We start from the raw sequence: 25,827 nt of genomic DNA, 5'->3' as shown, positions 1-25,827 counted from the left end.
TGTTGACTAGAAGCAATTTAAAATTTCAATGGTTATGATGTCATAGTTGCGTTAGGCTATACTCATAGTTAGTATGTAGGTCAGATTAAACAAAATTCAGTAAACCTAACAGATTATTGGAAACTTTGATATGTTACCCTGAGGCATATTTATACATAATAAATTGATAACATACATGTGAAAATAGAAACCTCTGTTCTCCTATAAAGAGCCTTTGAGACTACTATACTGAGATTCTTTAGTTCACAAAGAAACACATTAAAAGAGACCTACGTTTATCAAGATCTACGTTTAGATTCAGGATCTTTTTAAGACCATTCGCGCTTTTGTTCTCCCTTTTTATTAACTCATTTTTAGGAGATTACCGTAACGTAGCCCTGCAATCCATCATCAACCCCGCGCACACGATCCCCGAAATGTAAAGAAATGTCATGAACCGTAATGATTAAATATTTGGATTGAAACATTTAATAACTTATGAAATATTTATAGCCATTATTTTGCTAAGGGCTGACTTTCTTTTAGGGCTCATTTTGAGAGCGCGCTACAATGAAATTGATTACCCTTAGTAAATAATTAACGTTAGCGTCAGAAAAATTTTACACAAACAGAAAAACCTCTTCAAAATTTGTTATTGTTAACCTGACATATCCAACTTCAAGAATAACCAGGAAGGAGATCTGGAAATAAAAAAGAAAAGTTATTTTTTCTAAAAATACTAAATTAGAGTTTTTAACTCTAAATTTAAGTTTCTAATTTTAATACTTTTTTAATTGCGATAGCGCGATGGTTTCGGCTCAGCTCTACGGCATTCAAAAGTCACATTAATACAGTTATTTTAAGATAACAAGTGCTATCTTAAGATAACTCTATCAATGTAATTTTGGAATGCGTGGATATTCACATTAATGTCCTAAGTGTAAGATAACTAGAGTTATTTTAAGATAACATATTAATGTAATAATTATATCTTTATGTTTTTAAAGTTCGTTACGTTAATATCCCGAAAGTACTTTTTTTTCTAATAAAAGTTTCTGAAAACAATGAAAGTTCAGTCTTTCTTCGCGCATATGTGTAAATGAACGTTGCTTAGGGTGCCGGTACGTAAAGTAGCTCGCAAAACAACAGTCTACATGAATTTCCAGCTGTATTGACATTTATTTTGATACGTCATTTGTATTGTCCTTGTGGTGTCGCGAATGTGCTCTGCTGTAGAGACGCTCTGCGGTGGAGAACAACATGCATTTTGTTAGTTTTGTGTTGTGATGTAATGTCCAGTGTTAATTATGTAAAGAGAATAATTGTAAATTTGGTACTATTTTTAGTAAATTTTCTGCACATCTTGCACATCTTGTTTCTGTGCATTCAGTCTTCAACATGTAATGACAGAGTCGAACAAACATTTTTTGTAATAAATTCGCTGTTGAGTGAAATTTTTCTTTCATACATCACAGGAGTTGTCCTGTATCTCAGCATCTGTTTTATTTGTTTTCTCTCACTTGTAGTTGGCTTGGCTTACGCCACTATATTTCTAGTAAGTGTTTATTTCTTATTATATTTTATGTCATCTTACATGTGTGATTTGTTGCTTAAATTTTGTCTTGTAATTTTATTGTTTAGCGAGTAAAAATAGTTAACTCAGTTACGGTTAAGCACCTACACTAGCCGATAAGGCCCGTAGAAAAATCTACTTAGTGAATACACAAAAAAAATTTTTTTTGGGATTTGTTTCCCGTCGCCTTTATTGAGTAGAGCTTAACCCTATCCGGTCAGGGGGGGGCGGATTTCGCCCCCTCTGACGGGTTTTTTTAATAACTCCAGATTGCTTTCTTATATGGCTATGATACTTGCTGAGTTTCAACATTTATCTATTAGACACCTGCACGCTAAATTTGTAGGTCCCATTCCTTTCAGAAGCTTTGATATTGGCCATTACTCGAAACTACCCCTAAAATCTCTATGAAATCCTTATAATGGGAAAAATATAATAACTCCTGTTAGGATTATCCTTAGAACTTGAAACTTGCAACACAACTTTGTTTCACCAAGAAGAATCATTTTGAATAATTTTGACACGTGACTAATCCGATTTCCCAATTATGTCGGATTTTATCCAAAAATCGAAAAAAACGTATTTTTGGGCAATTTTTGGCATTTTTTTATCCGATCCATGTAAAAACCGGAAGATATGTTAAACAAAATTTATTTAGCTTTCAGAAACTTCAAACAGAATGTAAAAATTCGCTCTAGAACAAAAGTAACTATATTTTAAGCAGATAGTGGCATTTTTAACAATGTTCAAGCTTCTGATGACGTCACAGAAAATGTGCTGACCCAAGCAAAAACTTATTGCCGCCATTTTGTTCCTTTTATGACGTACTATAAGTGTGCCAAGTTTGATTCAATTTGAGCAATTCTATAAAAAGTTATTGAGGGAGCGGAATCCGCCCCCCCCCCCCCCCCCCCCCGGTCATAGTATGTTCGAAAAACCCCGGACCGAATAGGGTTAAAACGCTGCTGAAAATAAATGTATACAGTATTCTCTTCAATTAGCGGACACTGCACTGGCCGGTCCATGCACTGGCCGTTTTCTGGTCAAAGTCTTATAAAAAACTTTCTAATTAGCGGACACTTTCAATCCACTCCAATTAGCATACAATCCAAAAAATTAGGGATCAGCATTTAATTTTAAATATCTATTTTAAACACTTTTAAACTTTACAGGAAAAGTCTGCTTTTACAGTCTCAATTTTCTTCGCAAACCAGTCAATCAATTTTTGCTGTCCATAAAACTTATACACAACTGGTATTTCCAGACCATATCCACCTCCACGATTAACTCTCTATCCACAAACTTAAGCTGTAATCGAACTGTTCAGGACTTTCAAGAACATGAAACATATTTTTTATTTGTTTTGTGGCATGTGTCCCACAATGCTTTCGTTTTGTAAAGAATCAGTTCTTATTATTGCTATTGCATTTCCGTCCACCTCGTTAGATGGCTCATGCCTGAATTGTAACAGCTCCCTGTACTAGTACTCATTCCAATCCTTTTCGATGAGTATGGGTATGTTGACCTCAATGTCTATGTTGAAAGACAGTTAGAGCGTTGAAGTGCAGTGATTAGTGCAGATATACGTTATGCTAAACTCTGTTGAGTTGTTATAGAAAGAAGTTTTCTTCAAGTGCGATTCAAATAAAATTGAGATATTTATAAGACATTGAATGCCAGTTAGATCACTTAAACCATGTCACACATCATGGCGGAGCGCTTTATTCAGATGTACTGTACCCTCTACCTGATTATATATTTTAAAATCTCGCAAGTAGCGGTGAAAAAAGCACGAAATAACTACACCATATTAAAACTTTTTCCAGCAGGATTAGCCACCTAACATTTTCTATTTTGCAAAAACACGATGGCTCAAGACACATAAAAACTAGTCCGTTAATTATAAACCCAACATACATTTTAAAAATCAGGAAACATTTTTTGTTTTTTTTTAAGAAAAAAATACAGAATTTATGTCAATATTTCTTTGTGTATCAAAGCTACATTGGGCAAACATGCGTTTCCCACTGATCACAGTGTTTATATTACGTGAATTATGTTTAGCATGGGTAAAATTCATGGTATTGTTGTTTAAAAAAAAATTGTCAAATTAAGTTCACTTGAGATATTTGAAGTAAGTCTGTCTACAAAAAACAGTTATTCACATTAATTAGTCAGCTCAAAATATATCTGCAAACTAATGACAGACGATGTGACATCCACAAAAAAATAGGCCACATGGAATTTAATTCATGTGAAACATAATTCAGTGGTCCTATATTGTTATCCATTAACATCTTAGCTTTAGCTGATTAACTGTACAGAGTCAAGCATGGTATTCCAATATTCCCGCATATACTTAATAAAAATCATACTATATATCACAAAACTTTGTTAAAATTTAATTGGAATGGAGTTCTGTAATAGTCTGGATGTAATACAATTTTCTCAATGAATGTGTAGTCTACGAAGTCTGTTTATTTCTATTTGTCTTTTTGTGACTATGTCAACAGAATTGAAAACATTGCTTGGATTTTTATAAAGCAATAAGGAAAAAAGAATCAACAAGCATGTGCAGTTAGTGAGTGACATACATCGCTACTTTTTGGCCACAATGGACCAGTGTCAGTGTTGCAAGTGTTTAATTGTGCGTCAAAACCAATACATATGTGTTCAGGCTGAAAATATAATTAACAAATCACCAAGCTCAAAAAATACTGTCAATTAAGAAACTTTATGAAATTCCTGAAACTTGTACTTGGAAAGAGCAATTGGCTTTTAAAAATTCTGGACCTATTTGTATTCATGAAAACGGCGCACAGTTATAACCAATGGTATAAAGGCACTAGTACTAGTGGAACAAATACTCCACATAAATCTTTTTCTTTTTAATTCAGCCTAAAAAACAGCAAAAATGCATATAAAAAAATTTGTTCAATTAAGAACAACGAGTTTCCATTCATTACTATCTGCATGCATAAATAGATGGGTTTTTTTATTTATATATTTCCAGCAATAAAAAATAATTATTTGAGGAAACTTCTTAAATGTTTCCATTCATTACTAATGTTTTTATATTTCTTATTTTTGCAAGATTAAAAAATAATTATTTGAGGAAACTTCTTAAATGTTTCCATTCATTACTATTAGTACATATATAAATGTTTTTATATTTTTTATTTTTGCATCGTTAAAAATAATTATTTGAGGAAACTTCTTAAATGTTTGTTAATTTTCACACAACTGTTTAAAAAGTTATGCAGATTTTTACTTTGGACTAAAACGATCTTTTACTTTATGTATTTATTGTACATGAAGCAGAGACCAGTGTCCTTCTAGGGTTATTAAGAAATATTTTCGTTATATTTACGTTATTTTTTTGCTTCGCTAAATTGTATTTTTGGTAATATAGAACGGACAGCCAATTACTGATATGAAAAATCGTAAGAATAATATCAAACGAAGATCCATACAATGTGAATGTAAGTCCTTGCTTTTTTATTGCTTTAGCTTTCTTAAATAGAAATATCCGAACACATCTTTTTAGAATACTATTAGACCTCTATGTATTGTCTGCAAATTCAGGAGAATTGCTTTAATATTTTATTGTTTTGTATTTTGTTTTTTAGTGAAGAAACTGATTACATTACAACGAACGAGTGAATGATTAGCTAAAAGCAGTCTAAGAAATGTATGGATGCTGAGTCGTTTACGACACATGTAAAAAAGTCCGCCAAATATAATTTTTTTAAAAAAATCTGCCGAATTTATGTCGTTGATAGCAAGCATAAACTGTGTATTTGCTTTCCCCTCTTGAAAGTTTTAGCGAATGTGTGCATGAGAGTTCTGTAACCATGGAACCAATATACGTCTTCTGTGTCTTTAACAGAACACTGTGTGGTAAAAATCAATATAAGAATTGCGTCAATGCTGTGGCAGTTTCATGCGCTGTTAGTAAAAGTATGGATGCTGTTTCTAACAAAACATTATAATCAATGCAAAAGGTTATGCCGTTTTGCATATAGTCTAACAAATTTATAGATGCTCGGGAACTGCAATCTTTCAAAAAGAGTATGAATGCCATGTCAAGCAAAAAAGGTGCACAAGCTATGTTGTGGAAATCATTGCAGAAAATATAAGGTCGTGTTCCTATAAGTTTTTAAAAAGATGATCGATTTAGTGCAGCTCTGTCGGTAGAGCGTTTAAATCATCTCCTCTACTTGAGATTATAAGTTCAATATCCCCCCCCCCCCCATTGTCTAGTTAGTTTAACATTTCATTAAACCTTTTGTAGCAATGGGAGCTAAACACTGGAAACCTGGTCCATCCTGAAAACCATTGACCACAAACCACATTAAATATAAATCACCATCAGCAGTTTGAGGCAGAATTGCAAGAGAATTTACATACTGGATGGTTCTTTTGTTATGAACGTTTTTTTGCAGTAACTTTAATGACCAGGGTTTCTTTTTATACCACTACCTGTGCACATGATAGAGCTTAAAAGTACTGCCAAACTCTTTTTCCATGTATTGGAATAAAATGTTAGTGTTGATCATGTTGTTGTTATTTGTTTCTTTACAATACATATTATGACTGCTAGGTGATATAGTTCTCTGTTTGCTATTACTTTTCTTAAAATTCATAGTTTTCAAATTACTTGTATTTATTTCCAAAATTTTTTCGTGTAAAACTTCTGTGATCTAGTAGCAAGATTCTTACAGATTAATTGTTTATTAGCGAAGAAACTGTTTATTGAAATCCACTAGCTGTTACTTTTTTGCCAATTTATATGACCAAAAATTGCAGCAAACTCAATGGACATCAAGTTAAACAATGGCAAATGCCTTAGCACAAGCAGATCGATATTAACAAATATGTTCTTGCTTAATTAGTCTTATATATCAATTCGGTATATAACTTCACAATAAAAATAAATACGAAAAGTTTGATTGATGATGACATTTTTTATTTTATTTTAACGGATATTTCGTCTTGTTACTACAAGACAATTATCAACGTAAATTGTTATAATTATCTCAAAAGTTTTTTAAATATAACTTTTAACAACTACGCAATACACAGAGGACGTATAAAACAATACTTAACAAAACATAAAACACATAACGGCAAACCCAAAGGTATATAAACTATATACCGTTGGTAAGAGTAACGTCCACAGCGCGGAGCACAAATGCACTCATCCCCTTGTTTACTATAAATGATATTTATCTTAAAACAATTTTAATGAAACAGATAATCCCTGTACATTAAGCGTGGGACTGTTATCACCAATATACATGGCTTCAGCTATTTTTTTCTTTTCAAAGTGGTGAACATTATCTATCAAAATACTGAAGTTCTTTTGTTCAGCAAGTTGGTAATTCTCAATGACTGAATTAAAATGTGAGAGTTCTTAACGCGTTTTTGGTAGTCTATCTTTCATTAAGCCTCCTTGCTGTTTCAGCAATGTATGTAGCATCGCACGATTCCACCGGACAAGTATATTTGTACACAACACCATGTTGTGTTCATCCTTGGTTCTATTTCACAGAAAATAGCAAACATAACTTTTGACATTGATCAGCAATGCGTGACTTGACATTGGCTGATAGAAACTGTTTAAAAGTGTTAGACGCTTTACTTAGCAGTTACCACTATTTTCTAATTGTTTTCTTAAACGAAATTAACCTTATTTTTTTCCCGTAGCCAGACTTGAAAGAATAAAAACCATTAAAGGTGTTATTGGAGATTCATTGGTGTCTTCATCAGAAACAGTGTCGGCATTTTGAATGTTGAAATTTCGCCGTGTGTTATTAATTACATTAGATACAACTGCTTCTGGATAAGTTTTTTATAAACACATTTTTAAGTGATTTAGTTCGTATTTCAGATCTTGTCATGAAGAGCCTATATTAAACGCTCTCAACACCAACGATTTAACCGTTTCAACTTTCCATGGGCGTAATGCAGGTGAATTCTAGTGCATTTATATGTCAGTGTTCGTGTCTTTTCGATAAATGGATGTGTTTTTACATCAAGAAAAGCTATGTTATCGTTTTTAACTTCATATGTGCACTGGATATTCGAATGGTAACTATTAAGTGTGATCAGCACTTTATTTATGTGCTTTTCATTAACAAAACAATAGTGTCATCTACATATTTCTTCCAAAATTTTACTGAATTTTCTAATTTTGGGACTATTTCATTCTCCAACTCAATCATGAAGATATGCTAGGACCGATCCTGGAGGCGAGCCCATTGCTACACCATCAACCTGAATATAAGTTGGTTCTTAAAACTGAAATGTACATGTTTTGTACATGAGATTAATAGATGTTTCATTTCCTCTCGCTTAATTGTCGTTTCTATAACTTTTTCAGCATATATCTTTCGCAATATTATGTCTATCTTTTGTTCCAACGGAACGTTGGTGAATAAACCAGTGACGTCAAAAGGTACTAGTTCGTAATTATGAGGTATCTTTTCTCCTTTCAATGATAATATAAAATTTAAAGAGCTTTCAGTAGTATATGTTGACTTTGTCAGCGGTGTTAAAGATTTCGCGAGGTAGTTTGATGTGTTATAAGTAGCAGATCCGATATTCGATATGATGGGTTGTAATGGTAAATCGTCAGCTACTGTAGAATTAGGTGGTATCTTGTGAACCTTGGCGGTACCATAAAACTGAGCAGGGTTGGAACCTTGTGAATACAACTTTTTGTTTTCGTTTTCTGTGCTCTCTGAACTTGATTAATTTGTTTTCTTATTGACATTTGGTGTTATATACATAGTGGTTGTATTATAAGATGGAACGTAAATATCTACGCAAATGTTTATCGTTGTCTTGTGTTTAATCCCCTTCTAAGCTGCCTTATCCCAAAAGAGCCAAAGCTCTTTTGTTAAAATTATTCTTCTATTTGATTTTCAATATTAATTGTTAATCAACTGCATTTGATGTGGTACTTTAATATCAGACTTTTATTTCCTTAAAGGGCGGAAGAAATTTACATCTGTAAATTTCTTCCGCCCTTTAGGAAAGAATTGGCAAGTCAGGAGCAATCCATACACATAAAGTTGGCTAACATTTGCAAAATTGCCTAAATAAAATATTCAGGTGAGAATTCCCGATTTTAAAAGCAATCCATACATAACACATTCAGTTATTTTGGTAAATCGAGCCTCTGATAAGTAAGAGATACAGTTATTTCCGCAAATTAGACCTTTAATAAACATTCAGGAAAGAGCTCCTGTTTCTAGAAGCAATCCATACATCACAGATTCAGTTGATTCGGTGGATTGGCCCATTGTTAAGCATTCACGAAAAAGCTTCTATTCCTAGAAGCAATCCATACATCACAGATTCAGTTGATTCGGTGGATTGGCCCATTGTTAAGCATTCACGAAAAAGCTTCTATTCCTAGAAGCAATTCATACATCACAGATTCGGTTATTTCGGTAAATTGAGCCATTGGTAAACATTCAGGAAAAGGATCCTGCTTCTAAAAGGTATCCGTACATAATAGATTTGATTGTTTCGGTGAGCTAGGTCGTTGATAAAAGTTTAGGAAAATGGTCCTGTTTCTAGAAGCAATCCATACATAGCAGGTTTAGTTGTTTTGATGAATTGGGCCTTTCATAACATGCATTCTCTCGTTTCGAATAATTTTGGCCGGAAATGAATTGTGTCTAAGGTATTATCACATATACGAACTCTACTTGTCTTGTTTCGCTGAATTAAGCCCTGAATACTTTTGTATATAGCGATTATCTCTTGGTTGAACGAAACCTTTTTTTGTTTCACAACATTAAAACTTGTTAACATATACTGAAATGAAGTTTAGGCAAACATTTATCACGTCGTCTTCGTTAAGGATTAATCTGTTATGCTTTCGAATATAGAAGAATCCGTTTTTTGTGAAACAATTGTTAATATATATTGAACGATCGTAGTTTGTAGTTGTAGTTTCTTGATGAAATCTAGTGGTGTTTGTGTATTTCACAGACTGAAAGTTATGAAATATACTTTCAGGTTTATGGAATAGTTTTTATGATGGTTCTCATAATGTATATGAATGTACTGACAGTAACTCAAATTTTCTTTGTAGTTTCCTCAAATAATTATTTTTTTCAAAAAATATGCTCATGCACTACGAAAGTCAAAACCATTAGCATCCGTGGCATCACAGAATGTTTCACAAGAAGATTACTACTTCTTTATGTATTGCTTTTTGTTAATATAGAAAGTTTTTTATGTGATTATTTCAAAACAAATATGATCAAGCTTGTGGCCATCCTTTTTAATATATTACATAGCATGCCCGGAATTATATTTTGAAACATTCACTTTCCGTTTGATATCCCATTGTGATTGATTTCAATTTATTTCCACAAATGAATATATATAATACAGTGCCACGTATCAGGTGAGCTAGTTATACGTATACTATACGTCTTGTATTATTATAAGAAGCAAATAAGTACTTGTTAAAAATATATATATTCTACAAATAGTTGAAATAGTATACAGCTAATAGTTTTTCTCTTCTTGATTGAAGTAGAATGAAATGAATGCAGGCTAAAAGACTTTGGAACAAACTCAATTTCTTTATTCCCTTTGTAGTTCAGAAACATACTTTAATGACTTGACACAAGTTGATAATATAAATTGATTACAAACAATAGAACATGCTGCGTGGAGTAAGTGGGAAGGAGAAGGAGAAAACGAAAGAGGAAAAAGCCCGTTTAAACAAACTTTCGGATACGATACGAAATCTTAAAAATATGTAATCCCGGAAAAAAGCTATGGTGGTTCAAATAATAAATACGGACGATAAATGCTACATTATGCCGGAATACTGTCTGAGCCGAGCAAGGAAAAATCGCTTTCACTGTCACTTTTTTGTCGCTCAAATCATCTTCATTGTCTATGGTAGATATGTTTTGATCGATGGAAATAAAACCCTGACAATAAATTCCTGACACCCTCCCAACAGTTCCCTTTCCGCGAAGTCTATGCTTCTCTTCAGGATTAACCTTTTCGCCATTGGTAAGCACTGAAATATAAAAAAATGTCATAGCGAAGCATTTGAGAAACTATATCTAATCCTAAGTTTTAAAAGTGCAACAGCTGTTGTCAAGATATCCAATCAGAAGCACACAATAAAGAAGAATCCTGTACATTTGACAAAACTAAAATAATAAATATAAACTAGCACAAAAAGAAGTATTCACCATACCTCATTTGCATAAAAGTTGGAGCTATTGACCATTTTTCAATTATTCCATAATATAAAGAAATGTCTAGCAAGTAGCTAGACATATCTTTTTGAGTATGCTCTAATTCAATCAGAACAACTCTTTTAAATTTCATCGACAATCCTTTAAAAAATACGATGTAGTATATATTGGGAGATATTTTTGTGTAACAACATTTTCGTTGTTGCCACTATTTTTTAAGCCCTACAGTACCTCTATCCGAATGTTTTCACAATAAGTGTAAAATCGTGATATACGAAGTGTCAAGAAATTTAACAACAATTCTACTTACCATCAATTCCGGTATTTTCCATCCATGGGATGACACTTCATGAAGTCTACCCATAGTTGAGAACTGTTTTGTGATGGCGGCATTGTAGCCAATAAATCCAATGCTAATTGATGTGTTCCTTCAAATCTGAAAAAGTAGAAAAAAAAGCATGATGGCACAACATGTATCAACAAAAAACGTATTTGAGTTTGTTTCACTATCCAAAATTCAAAACAACAAACAAAATGTTTTTGAATATCAAGCCAAAAAAATTTGCAAATGATTTGACGTATATTTTAAGATAATAATATATAGTATGTTACCTAATTCTAATAACCATATCCTAATACTGTATACATTTAGAAATAAAAACACATTGAGCAAAATATTTCAGCATCAAGCATTCCTTGTAATGTTTAAAAACTTTAAAAATTGTAAAATTTAAACCCTCTACTTCAATTTTATACATAAACTGTATTGGCTCGCAAGCTTTACTACCATACAATTAAATTTTCAACATTTAAAATTTTTATCAGAGTCTTCTCAGAAATATGTAATTCAATTCTCCTTTCATTATCTGCTGTCGTTGTCCTTTTGCTAGCTGTTGTTATTTTTAAATTTTTCACGGAGAAACTTTCCCATTTTGCTAGTAGGATAATTCTTCGTTGAGATCCACTCTAGAGAAGATATATCCAGAGGGTAGAATATATCTTACCTACTTTGATCATAGAAACTTTGCAAGATTGAATTGAATTGAAGAAGAATTTCGAAAAATGAAATTAAATTTCATGAGATAAATTTTCGCCATGGCACCATTGTGTGATTGTTTCATGAAAAGTACATACACATTCTCAATGTGTTTATTGAAATTTCAACACGTTCTTGTTTCAATTATTCCTTTTGAAATTTACTATATTGGTCAGGAAGGAACCATTTTTAGCTCGAAATATAATTTTTCTGTACTTCACTCACAAGCTACGTAGATAAACAACCACCTTAAATCATGGAACAATGTTCAGCAACCTTTCACAACAAACTATCTCATGCTGATTACTCAAGTCTCAAATGATCTTCCATTATAGAAAACTTCATAGACTGTTATTAACAATTGATATTTTATACTCTTAGCCTTATACTTTGTGTTTAGTACTTTACTGTGAGTTCCTGTGTTATGATAGCTATCCTTTTTAAGCAATTTAGTTCTGTGCAGTTGACTATACCATGGCAAACAACTCTGTTTGTGAGTGACCACGGTAAAATATACAGTATGAATTGGTGGCCCCTTAACTTGCCGCTGGAGGCAAAAAAGAAGGTGAGATAACTCTTGTACGCGCCTAACTGGCTGTCCATCTCCAAAGGTTTTCAGTCTTTCTAGCCATAAATTTGGCCAGGAGACCCAGCGTTGTCCATTCAAACCACCCTTATAATCATTTTTTCTTTCTCCATCAAAGAAAGCTTAAATAACTAGGCCAGCCATAAATTATAATATGAAATGTTGTGGACCGTTGAGCTGGGTATCCTGGCTACAGCCTCTGCTGTCTAGCGTAAGTGGCGGCTTCTCAAGTTTGTAGATACCGATGATGGCTTAAATAAATAAATCTTAGTGTTATATTTCCTTAATTAGTAAATATTTCTTGGGTTTAAGGCAATAAATAACAAATTAAATTTGATAAATTTTCTCCCTGATCTTTGTCAGAGCATCTTCAGATCACAACTAAAAACGTCTTTCAACATGCATGTACAAAATGTTAAAAATTCTCTTGATAAAAATAAAATGTATAAAAATCGTTTATTAACAATAAAAGTCGTTAAAAATTATAATATGTTTTCCCAAATTTCAGATAATTGTCTTATTTTATCTTTTTTGTTCAATAAATCCGATTTGTGTTGTTTAATCGCTAATGCCTCTTTAAATTTTCTTTTAATAAAATTGTTTTCCCTATAGAGAATTTCTATTTTCTCAAACAAATCGCCAGAGTATGCAAGAAATTTAATGTAAAATTAACACATACGAAAAACAAAGCGCTAAAAAATGTTGTAAAAGGCAACAAAATATTAAAAAACGGAAACCAAGACAATGAATCAGGTGTTGCATATAAAGTAACGTGTGGAGATTGTGGAAAATATTACATAGGAGAAACAGGAAGGAAATTGACAACACGAATAAAAGAACACAAAAACGGCGCAAAAAACGATAAAGAAAACGTCTCTGGAATGGCCAAACACATTAAAGAAACAATTTATTGCCTTAAACCCAAGAAATATTTACTAATTAACAATGAAAAGGCAAACCTATAAAGAATATATTTCCTTGTCTGAAAACAGGGAAGAGGGTGGGGAACAAGGATGCAGTAGTCCGTAAACCGCGGAGCGCCCTGCAGTGCAGCGGATAGACGCAGCAGCAATGCGCTCCGTCCTGACATGGTCACCAGGTCTCTATATTATATGGATTCTCGGATCTCCTGAAAAAATCATCATTATATCCATTTTTTATACATATGGTCAATATATCAATATTTAGAAGCCCGTTCATTCAGTACATAAGGACATAATATCCATTCTACATTATCAATATATTGTCCGTTTTTTATAGTGAGTATGTTGTAAAAACAAAGCCCTTAGAAGTCAAAAAAGTCATAAGGAGAACATTTTAAATCTTGTCAAAACCCAACAACTTTACTATTCAAATCTGACTGTTCATATCTTCGTTGTCGAACCATTAAACAGCAATGTAAAGAGCCTTAACTTTTGATTAATCACGGTAGAAAAATTCGAAAGAGCTTAAATTTCTGATTTGTTTCCATTTTAAAAAAGCTGCAAAAGATAAATAAGAATTTCATCCATATCGTTACTTATCGGTACTGGCATGGATAGAACTTGATGATGTGGTTGCAAAAGACTGCGTAACAAAGCGTACGGCGGTTCTTATTATTAATAGCAATTAAAAATAATTAAAATACCGCGATATCGAATTGAACCTTCGATTTTTTTGTAGATTAATGGAGCTTATTCTATCACACCGCAATTTTGCACACACAGAATAAGGGTATAACTGTATGAATTTTTTGAAATGATTTGGATTATTGTTTGTTGCTGTATGAAACTAATTACTGCTTACCATGTTGTTCTTCCATTTGAAATACCACCTTTTAAAGATGGATTGGATTCGAACCAATAACTTTCATGGTTTTACAACAATGGACATTATTTGCTTGGAATTCACAAAATTTAATGTCACTTTAAATAAAAACACATCATAAAGCTTGTTGTTACAAAATTAATTGTGAAAAACCTAGCTAAGTATTACAGGTTTATTGAAACTGTTGTCTCCTTGAATTAACAAACTTTAGACTTTCGCCAAAGTTTTTATTAAAGTAAAGGGTGTAGCCAGCTATTTGAAAACTTTATTCCAGCCAACTGGTATTCGGCTATTTTTGCTTTTTAGGCAAATTTTTTAAAAAATTCACGTTAATTTAAATACAACCTAGACCACGGACGAGGTTGTGTTATTATAACCTCGCTACGGACGACGTTGTACTTATGTAACATAATACAAGTTAACCTGGGAAGAGGTCAGGGAAGGGCAACAAAAAGTTATTATGTATCACTATACTCGACAGCATGACTGCATGTATTACTGTAACTGTTTCTCTTTTATTACCTGCAGAGTAATGAATTACCCAATGGTATATGGCATATGCTTGCCATTTATAAAACAACGCCTCCATCCATGCCGTACGCATTTAATTTTTTGCAACGTGAAACTCATCCTTGAACAAAATTTAAAATTTTGGTTAAATACTGAGAATTAAAACGCAAAGGCCTACTAAATATCTTGAATTAACATTTAAGGTCGTTTTGATCACATGAAACGTGCACAACTGTTCTAAATTTTACCGAGCTTGTTCGAAAACGCATGCTGTACAAAAAGCAAGGGGAGACTTTATTCTAGTCAGTACACAAGCAAGCGAACTGAATTAAACAATAGGGGAAGATGTCCTGTTAGGGTAAATATTTAGGCAAGTAGCCAGGCCCATCCATACCTACACATACAATACTGAAAACAAATTTTAGGAAACTATTCCCGCAATAAATACGATATTGAATGTATTGTGAAGCTAAACAAGGTAAAGCTTATTCTGATTAAAAAACAATTAGACAAGTAGCGAAACCTGTCAATTCATCATTAAAAAATGTATTTTGGGGAATAACCTTACGCAATATAAAAAAGAACAGAATAAAACAACGTCCAACGATCACTTTTTTCTATTCAAAAATCGAAAAAGCGAGTAGCACACGCGTGCGTATATCATTGCATGTGCATACATCAAAGATTTTGTTAAAATTCTGTCGCACCAAATGAAATGTTCAATGTTCTAGCAAGCGAATAAAAAAAACCTTTCTTCTACTCTGTAAACAGGCAAGGGAGCAAAAGATCCTGCAATGCGACGAAAGGTGAAGTATTAAATCTCTTGGTCGGCCAATTCGAGAAAAGACTTTATTTTACTCAAAATAGGGACGAGAGTGTGAGACCCATCCATACATCATTTAAAATGAGAATTTTGGAAGTTCCTTTCACGCTAAATAAAAAGTAAGATATCCATCCATACAGTACTAAAAAGGAGATTTAGATAATATCAGATGTCCTAACATGTAAATTTACAGGAAGACTTTATCCCACTCAGTAAGAAGCAGGAACGGGGGAGACCGATTCATACTACCATACAATATTAAAAGGATATTTTGTGAAATACCTTCAGGCGGAAAAAACATACAGCATGTCGTAGCAGACCTGTGTATACAACATTAGTTCTCCTCGGTAAACAACGAAGAAAATGAGAGATCAATCCATACCTTATAAAAATAGAGATTCTATCGATATACATGCATCATTTAAAAAACGCATTTTTTTAACTCACCCTTCTCGCGAATTAAAATATTCAGCACGCCAACCTGGTAGAAAACTTTATGCTAGACACTAAACAAGTAGTGATGTTTGATGCCCATCCATACACCACTAAGAAGGAGATTTTGGAAAAAGTCGCAAATACGCTTGTACGAAATAATAAATTAGATGTTCTAACAGCTCAATTCATGGAATACTTTATTTTTATCTTAACGCAGTAAGTTTGCTGGAATGTGGGACACCTATCCATACATTTATCAAAGGAGAGATATTGAAACAAACAGTAGATTTGGATAACTATCCATACACAAATAAAAAGGATAAGGATAGATAAGGATAGATAAGGAATATTCCGGTACCGAAAAAAAAATATATATATATATATATAAATGCCAAAAAAAAGAATATTTTAGAAAAATAATTGTGTCATGTTTTTTTTTTGCTGTTTATAGGAAGCAGTGTAATTTGATTTTGAACTTTTAATATTTTTAAAACTAAAACCTCATGAAAAAAATGATAAAAATGTATATAGACTTTTTTTTGTTCGTAGCTGTTAGAAAAACTAATACTACTAATATTTATAGGACACATTTTAATAGCAGACGATGTTTTATACTGTATGAATATTCATTATAAGTAAATGAATGAATAAATGAATGAATAAAAAATGAATAAATAAATATAAATAAACTATTCGGAGGAACATAGTTATTAATATAGTGTAACTAGCTATATAAAATTGAGTTATGACTGCATCTTTCACGTTTTACCGACGTTTCCCATGTTACTTGTCTACATTTATAACGACGATATGGTTGCTACGAAGTTAAGTTATATTGTGCTGTACAAGGCTCGTTCTTAAAGCTCTCTAGCCATTGAACGCTACGACTTTCTCATAATAACCGGCTGAAAATAGCTATTAGTTAATAATAGGGTAAATAAAATTTGATTTAGCTAATATTGAGTGTGTTTCGACTCCTAAAAAGAAATAGTACTCTAGCATTTTTTTGCAAAACAGGAAAATTTGTTGAGTTATTTCTAAAAGTTTTTTTAGTAATACCAATAGACCAAGGCAGTTCACAAGATAGTTAGCGTATTGCTCTGAATAGACCTGTCATCATGCTCCATCCATACTACACGAAGGCAGCATAGAAGCACACAGTATGTTACAAAAAATTTTTTAAGGTCATTTCTTTTGTAAACATTATATTTAATTAAAACGTATATGCATACATTCCAATAAAATAATTTGTTGGTCTGTTTCTATAGCGAAATATCGCCGCTTTATCAAAAGAAAAATGCTATTCTGGTGATATATAAAGGTAGCAGAACTACACGTCGTAAAAAATGCGGGAAGTAGTTTCGCTAACTTTAGGATCCACTGATTGTAATTTTTCTTTTTCTTCCTTTTTTTTTACATCATATGCTATTGGTAACATCTAAAAATGCCATTTGACCAGTGTTCCAAAAAAACCTCTTGTGCATACATAACTCTCGATTCCTGAGAAACATTCGCTGTCCACTCGTTGAATGGCTCACCAGGTAACTGTTGTAGACACGGTTTAATGCGTACATCTGACAAACTTCTTTTAGTTACATCCCCGTGACATTACGGATTTCATTATGTCTAAGCGAAACGAAGCCACATTTTTTGCACGACAAAGCATAATTAATTGTGAACTTGAAATTTGAATCGGAGCCGAGAAGCATAGCTTGGTAATTGTGTATTCCTCGTTCCTTAAAGGTAGTCAGTCGACTAGATACACTGCTTCCTGGTTGATGTCGTTCATTCTGACTTCCTGCGTACTCATTTGAGTAACATGACATGATCGAGAATGACACTAATCTTAGCAATTTATTTTGTTTGATTGGTTTTCTTTTGTTTTAATTCTGGATCTTCTTCATATTGTCGAGTCTGTTGTTTTATTTGTTTACCAAGATATTCAGTTATTGGTGACAAGTTTTAGAATATTGGTAAGACCACCAAGTTTAATCGGGAGTGACAGCAGTTGTCTCTCTTTTTTTTACTTTAACACATCCCGTCAGTGCTGGTATTAATTCAAATTCAATAACTACGAGTACTTCTTCCGATAATTAATGTGTGGTATGTTCGCATACAGTACGTTAATTTATGCTTGTAGCCAGCTACTTTACGCCCCTTGCGACTCTCTTTTAGCAATTTTACTCAGCATCTTTTATTCATTAATCCAATCTGCTACTTTATCCAAAACATATCCATCTTTGAAGGCTCAATTACATTATTACATTATTACCAATTACATGTTACAAACGGCGGTGTGATAAATTAGTTTCCTCAAAAAATTATTTTTTAACTAAATTTTACTTATTAGATTTGATTTTCACATGGCAACAACTAGTTACTATAGCTCAGCAAAACCTGAATAACTGAACGTATATCCTAAATAAATTCCTTGCTTTCTTTTTTACCTCTTTTCTTGAAACTTTTGTTTGTAATAAATTTTGAATTGATTTGGATTATTGTTTGTTGCTGTATGAAACTAATTACACACCATGTTGTTCTTCCATTTGAACTACCACCTTTTAAAGATGGATTGGATTCGAACCAATAACTTTCATGGTTTTACAACTATAGAAATATTTTTTAAACAACATAACATAGAAATACAAAAGGTCACACATATCAGCATTTATACAAAACTAATTTTGTTACCAGAACAATAATACATTATGCAACGTCCAACAGGCGTTAAGCCAAGAAAGATGATGTTGATGATGAAAACTTCCTTATCCTACTCTTCCAAGAATCATTATCACCAAAGTTATGTTGGGTTTTACCTGCATTAGAAATACAAAAAAAAGGTAAAGAAGCAAAAATCAAACCAAACTGCCATTACCACCAAATTGATTAAAAAGCAAAGTATAAATTAGAACAGAAGAATCCCAAAAAGAGTTTGTGAACAAAAAAAACATTGTGCATCATCATTAAATTAAAACAACAGAAATTTACCTAGTTTTTAAAATCATTACACTGTAAAACTAATTCCACCACTCCACGATTTTGTTTTAATATGAGGAGTGGTAATAAATTGAAATGGGTCATAAAATTTTCCGAGATTTAGTGTTGCTTGTTCAATTTTTCAGCACAAGTCAATAATAAAAAGGGTAGGAAATTAGCTCACTGAAGAGAGGGATATACACTTCAACTTAAGGGTGTTTCAACTGACAATATTTCCTGTACATATAATATGCCCCTCCTGAAAGTCAATGTACTAAATAAAAATTTGACTATTTATTTGAATAATTATGGTATCAAGTTAACAGTATCTCTACACTGTCTCAACTTAACAAGGATTGTCCAGATTTCAGACATTTCTAGCCTAGTTAACTAAGTTCTCTTGGAGATATTAAAATTGAGCTTCTTATATATTAATTTTCCAGTGCAAACCCGAATTATAATCAACCAATAAACATAAAGCCAGCAAGACCACATCCAACATGAAAGATTTCGCAATAATGATCACGTGAGTAAAGAACAATAGAATTTCTTGCCTTAAAGTATTCACAAATTTCTTTCATACAAGACAAAAAATATCTTCCGAGCAATTGTATTTCAAGTGGCATAACCGGTATTTTATTTAATAAAGCATGTTAACATCAAAGATAAATGTATCATAAATGTAAAAAATAACTTTTTAAGACAAAGCATTCTTACTACTAAGTGAGCACACAACACTATTCTTTTTGCTTTAAAAAATAAGATAAACTAAAATAATTAGTTAACAAAATCCAATCTAGCTAAGGCTACAAAAAGTTAATTATATGCTTAACTCAGGTATCTTTGAAAAGATGCCATACACTGTCTCTTTTTTTCAACAATAAATGCAATTGCACTAGCTCTTTTGGAACATGTATTCAGTATGGAATTAGCTACCTTTCATGTTAATAGAAAATATATTTTAAAAAAGTATTCTCTTTATATAAAAAATCAACTCTGGCTTACTTTTCACCACATCAGATTTTAAAAACTAACGTTTTTCTCAAAAAAATATTTTTTTAATTTTTTTATAAAATTATTATTCAACAGATAACTGAAAAAAACATATCTATTTAAACTTTTTAATAGCATGGCTTTATTACGTATTATGACGTATAACAGTTAAAAAATTTATTGTTGCCAGAAATTGTATCCTGGAAGAATCAATTTTTATATGAAAATTTTACCAATAATCATAATTTTCCTCAAAAAGTTATTTTTTGGTCTTATAACAGCAGATCACCGAGAATTTACACAACTAAAAATCTTGTGGTAACATTTTTAAAATTAAAAATCTTAATTTTGTAAACATTATATGCACAAATTCTAACAAATTATAAAAAAATTAAAAGAAATTGGAATGATAATCTTTTTTCAAACATCAATGGACACGCATCTTGCGTACAAAAAAAGAATTGTATGCAGCAAAAGATCGAAATGGAACTGGAGTTTAAAAAAAATGTATTTTAGTAAAAAACAGAATCGTTATGGAGAAAATATAACCTGCCGTGAAAATATAGTCTGCGGCCATGTTGAGGGGCGGATTGACATAGCAAAAAAAAGAGTAGATGATCGCAGTGAATACAACATGGTACAACAAAGCCCTCTCTTTGTCATATATTTACTATAGCTTACTTCTAACGACAAAGCAATGTGTTTCGTTAATATATTTAACACTTTTAAACCACTCCATAAGTGAATAATAAAAAATAAAAAAATGCATGCGCAAATTCACAAATATAGCTTCATGCGTGTTGTTTTTTTCATGGAATTCCTGGTACAATATGCATATGTTGCCAAGATTGAGGCCCTGGACGCCTCCTTAGTTTTGATCTTTAATAGATCCCAATCTTGACGGCCCCATCACCGATTCTCTGCTATCGTAATAACTCCAGTTTAAAATGGTGCCAGGAGTAATTCTTGCAAGTAGATGTTTTTTATCTTCTCTTTTTTCCTCATTTTCTGTGATCGCTTTTACTTTCGATTTTTTGTCGATTTCTTATTTGTTACTTTTTCTGTTTAAAGTGTAAATGATGCAGTTTCCCTGTAGTGTGTTGCAAAACCAGTTAAAAACAACAGACATGCAATTTTAAGCAATTCTTGTGATGAGTGGTCCCACTGTAATTGCAATGAAATCTATACTTCTGAATACCTATTTCATTAAACAAGGCCCAATGATCCTTGGTTATGCCTAAGTTATGTGAATCATGCCATGCCCTTTTTTTATTCCTCAGATATAAATGTTGTAAAAATATGAACAATGTTCCCACTTCCGCAATAACTAAAACAGGTAACCACCAGTCTCTGCAGAACCAACACAGAACAAGCAGCGAATCACCAGTCTCCGTAGAACAACCAGAGAACCAGCAGTGAACCGGCAGTACTATGACAGAACGAGTAGTCTTGGTTGAGAACCACCAGAAAATGTTGATGAGAAAAAACAATAGTTGACGGAATCATTAGAATAGCGATCGCTGTAAATGCACAACACTCCATTCTTTAAAATAGAAAAACTGCAAAATTTCGGTAGAATTTACTATCCCGCGCCTTATCTCCGGGAATTTTGAGAATAAAGTATACACTATATTTAGGAAATATTATCCAATTATATCGTTCTGGGATTAAAAAATCAAGACTCATTCTGTTTCCTTGTAATTTACTCTTCAACGCAATAAATAACAAGCCAACATTTCAATCTTTTCAATAATTTCAATCAGGAATGCTAATGATTACCATGATAATAACTAACGATAATAGCTAGAACATAGAATTTGGAAGAGTGTGGAGTGTTTACTCGGTAATGCGACGACCATCTTTTTTAACGAGCGTCTAAAATACATATGTTACCCCAACAAAACAACACTTTACTTGCTAATTCAAATCGGAAATTTTTATGAAATGAATAACAAAAGATCGACTTTTTGTATTGTGATTATTTTTTTTTACGTAGAATGAAGTTTATAACACTTTGAGAGTAGTTTTTAAAATTCACCTGTACGAGGATCGTTAGTTCATGTACGAGGTACACGAAATAGCCAGTGGAAAGTAGGGTCTTCGACTGTTGTGTATTTAATTACCTTCGTTGCGCTCACTTCGGCATAGGAGAAGAAGCAGGTCAAAGTTAACATACTCGCACTTCTTAATTATTTCCACGTCCCTTTTGGGCACAGGATGGGTAGGCGGATTAAAGGGAAAAAAGTGCGCATAGCATCAACATTGCCATTATAGCAAGACAACAAAGGAAAATGGCAGCTGAAGTTGTGTAAGTAACAGTTGAGGGCAATATTTGTGTTCTTGTGGCCAAAATACAATCAGAGTTTCCTAATTGAGCCCTAAGGGGCCTTTGAAAATTTTTTGGGGCCCCGTTAGTGGGATATCGGCGCTAAAGGGGGTCTGAAGTTTGAAAAAAGATTTCGCGAACGATTGAGAAATTTCAAAAATTTGTTTGCGGCCTCAAAATTCTTCGTCGTTCGCGAGCATAATTCCTCATGTCATCAATTCCGATAACTTTTATCTACAAAACACGCCCCTGAGCCTTCTAAGATTTATCCGAATGTATGTATTTCACGGACGGAAATCCGCTAAAAGAGGGGGGGGGGGCGAATCTTAGCGGAGATATCCCACTAATGGGGACCAAAATTTTTGGAAGGCCCCTAATTTTGTCTCTAGGGATTTGCACTGGATTGCTTTTAAATCCAACTTCATCAAAATTTAAGGTTACAGATTTAGCTTTACTCTTTCTTGTAGTTTTGTTTTAAAGGAACGTTTTTAAAGCTTTTTTGTTGTAGTTGTAGTTGTCAGAGGGATTTTCTCCTTCTGAAGGTCAAAGTTACTGCACATGCTCCAAGGTCTGTGCCCTGACAAATGGCTTTGTATTTTATAGGGCAGGATCAAAACCAGTCAGTATCCATTTTATTACATGGATTCTATTCTCGTCTTAAAGCAATAATCAAATTTCACACATGATAGATGGAATACCAATGACAAATTTTCCTACACAACTACTTAAATTAGAATGTACAGTTCGAATTTTAAAGGAAGAAAAAAACTTTCAATATTACATAAGAAACGAACCAACCAAATAAGGGTATTTGTTTCATTTTTTTTTAAACCGACTTACCCTTCCAAACATTTGCATTAGCGCATCGTCTGATTCAAATGTCTTTTCGCATGTTACGCAGAAGCAAATTGTATATTCAGCAGTGGCTTTTACTTCTGCTTTTTGCTCATGAGCAATCAGAGCTCTTGCAGTATTGAAGTTTGTACATTTTTTTTGCATGCAACCCAGAACTAGTTCAGAGATTTTACAAGGTCCTACTCGCCTCTTTTAACTGGCCTCTGGGCTGTTTTGAGAGGTCCCCTGGCGGTTGTGATAGTTTGTTAATACTTCCTTGTATTTATTCAGTTCCATTTTTGTAAACTTTCCTTCTCAGAAAAGATTATCTGTATCTGTATCCATATCTGTATCTGCAGCCAACGTTTCATGTGATATGTGATCCAACGCACGCCGGGAAAGAAAAATACCCAGAATGCTTTGCGCAACCGTGAAAGATCTATTACGTGTATTACAGTATGTTACTAAGTATTACAGTGTCCAAATACTACAAAATATTACAGTTAGATACTACAGTGTATTACCGAATACTACAAAGTATTACAGTGTATTACTGAATACTACAAGGTATTACAGTGTATTACTGAATACTACAAGGTATTACAGTATACTACTTATTACAGTATATTACTAAATACTACAAGGTATTACAGTGTATTACTGAATACTACAAAGTACTACAGCGTATTACCGAATACTACAAGGTATTACCGTATATTACCGAATACTATAAGGTATTACAGTGTATTAGTGAATACTACAAGGCATTGCAGTGTATTACCGAATACTACAAGGCATTACAGTATATTACCGAATACTAAAAGGTATTACAGTGTATCACTGAATACTACAGAGTATTACAGTGTATTACCGAATACTACAAGGTATTACAGTGTATTACTGAATACTACAAGGTATTACAGTGCATTATTGAATACTACAAAGTATTACAGTGTATTACTGAATACTACAGGGTATTACAGTATATTACCGAATATTACAAGTATTACAGTATATTACCGAATACTACAAGATTATTACAGTATGTTACTGTATACTACTACAAGGTATTACAGTGCATCACTGGATACTACAAAGTAATACGGCATATTACTAAGTACTACAGTATACAATGCGGCATATAACTAAGTACTACAGTGTATTACTGTATATTACAAAGATGTTACGTTATGCAGTAGTATGTATTAACAACATCACGACGTTGATAATTTGTTTAACGTCGCGTGTCGGATTCAGTTGAGCTGTCGTGAGGGAAGGAATACGACAATGTTGGGTAAAGGTGAGGTTGTGTTGGAGGTTCAAGTATACGACATATTCACAGACTATATGGATCCTTCCATGAAGTGCTTTCCGCTACCCCCCCCCCCCCCCCCTCCTCCCCCGTTATTTACCGATTTACCGTTTGCTGGAAGCGAAATACTGGGAAGTACACTCAAGCAATCAGAAAACGGCTATCAGCTAATTTGAATTACCGTGTATTTTACAGACCTAACACAAATACATAGCTCATACCAAGTCCTGATAATAATTGGCTTAGCTGGTATGCTTTTTCACTTAATATTTCGAGTTGGAAAGGTTGTACCTTTTTTTTGAAAGCACACTATAAGAAATTTGAACGTTTATAATGCGCAAAAACGTGTTATATTTATGGCTTCAATAAAAAGAAGATTTTAAAGTACCAAATTATCAGCATGAATTGGCATGTTTGTGGTATCCTTTTCATACAGCAGAAGAAAAGTGATTTGCAAAGGTATGGATGATTTGGAAGTTATTTTTACGTTTTTTCCTTGGTTTGATGTAGCTAGGTAACTAAATTACTTTTTGGTGCCTGTGGCCACCATGACAAATATTTTTTGTTGTCATCCTTCAATGGAATCATTAGCTAGCTACCTCTAGCTACAGTCAGAAGAAGAAAATTCAATCCATAAAGTATTAACAAAACTCTTTCTTTTTAAATTTTATTATACAATTTTTAAGTATTTCCTAAAGCTCAAGTTGCTTCTTTTATTGTTGCATCGAGGAAATAAAAAGTCACCAATCCAAAACTAACAGGGGAAAATATACCTCTTCATTCTTAAAGGTACTTGCTCATTTGTGGTTAAAAACTTTTGTACTGTTGTTGCTACTAGCATCTTTTTACTGATATATGTTCTAAATCTGAACTATTTTATCAAACGGTGCCTTTACCTGGACGTTCTACTTTGTTTACCTACTCTCGCATGTTGTTAAATCCTTCAACACTCGAACCTTGCAATAATTTTTTCAAGAAGTGAGCTATGTACGACGTGTGAAGTCACGAATGAGCAAGTGGACTTCAATGGTGGCGACCGTTAATGTAATTATTGTTTCTGGGAGATTAAGTTTGGACATATAAAAATATTTAAAAAGGATAAAAAATATTTAGGGCTTCATCATTTTCTTTACAACCCATTGTGTTTCATGAGCTTACAATAATGTGGTAATGTTAAGTTATGAAACTACTCTTGAATGACCCTTTAAGAAACCACATAATAGACCTTAATCAAATTTCTTGTTTTTCGTAACTTTTGTGTTCAGTATGGTAGATTAGTATGCGTGTCAACTGGCCAAAAAAGCCATAAGTATGATGGCAAGCTTGGGCAAATTTTTAAATACAATTTGTACTTTCCAAATGAAAAACAGTGCTTTCAATTCTGTTGTCTTGGCCA

The 25,827-nt window shown here is 32.9% G+C and overlaps 1 protein-coding gene across 1 annotated transcript; it reads left to right on the top strand.

Moving 5' to 3' along the window:
* Positions 1-1,270: 1,270 nt before the first annotated feature.
* Positions 1,271-5,333, top strand: LOC130614465 (uncharacterized). Its single transcript, XM_057435892.1, has 3 exons — positions 1,271-1,534; positions 4,965-5,034; positions 5,182-5,333. Exons 1-3 carry the CDS (start codon positions 1,271-1,273, stop codon positions 5,217-5,219), a joined length of 372 nt encoding a protein of 123 aa, XP_057291875.1. The 3' UTR covers positions 5,220-5,333.
* Positions 5,334-25,827: the final 20,494 nt, after the last annotated feature.

The sequence above is a fragment of the Hydractinia symbiolongicarpus genome, chromosome 11 (genome assembly GCF_029227915.1).
Source record: "Hydractinia symbiolongicarpus strain clone_291-10 chromosome 11, HSymV2.1, whole genome shotgun sequence".
Classification (NCBI taxonomy): domain Eukaryota; kingdom Metazoa; phylum Cnidaria; class Hydrozoa; order Anthoathecata; family Hydractiniidae; genus Hydractinia; species Hydractinia symbiolongicarpus.
The sequence above is the reverse complement of the archived record's forward strand: the minus strand, read 5'-3'. Positions and strand labels throughout refer to the sequence as shown.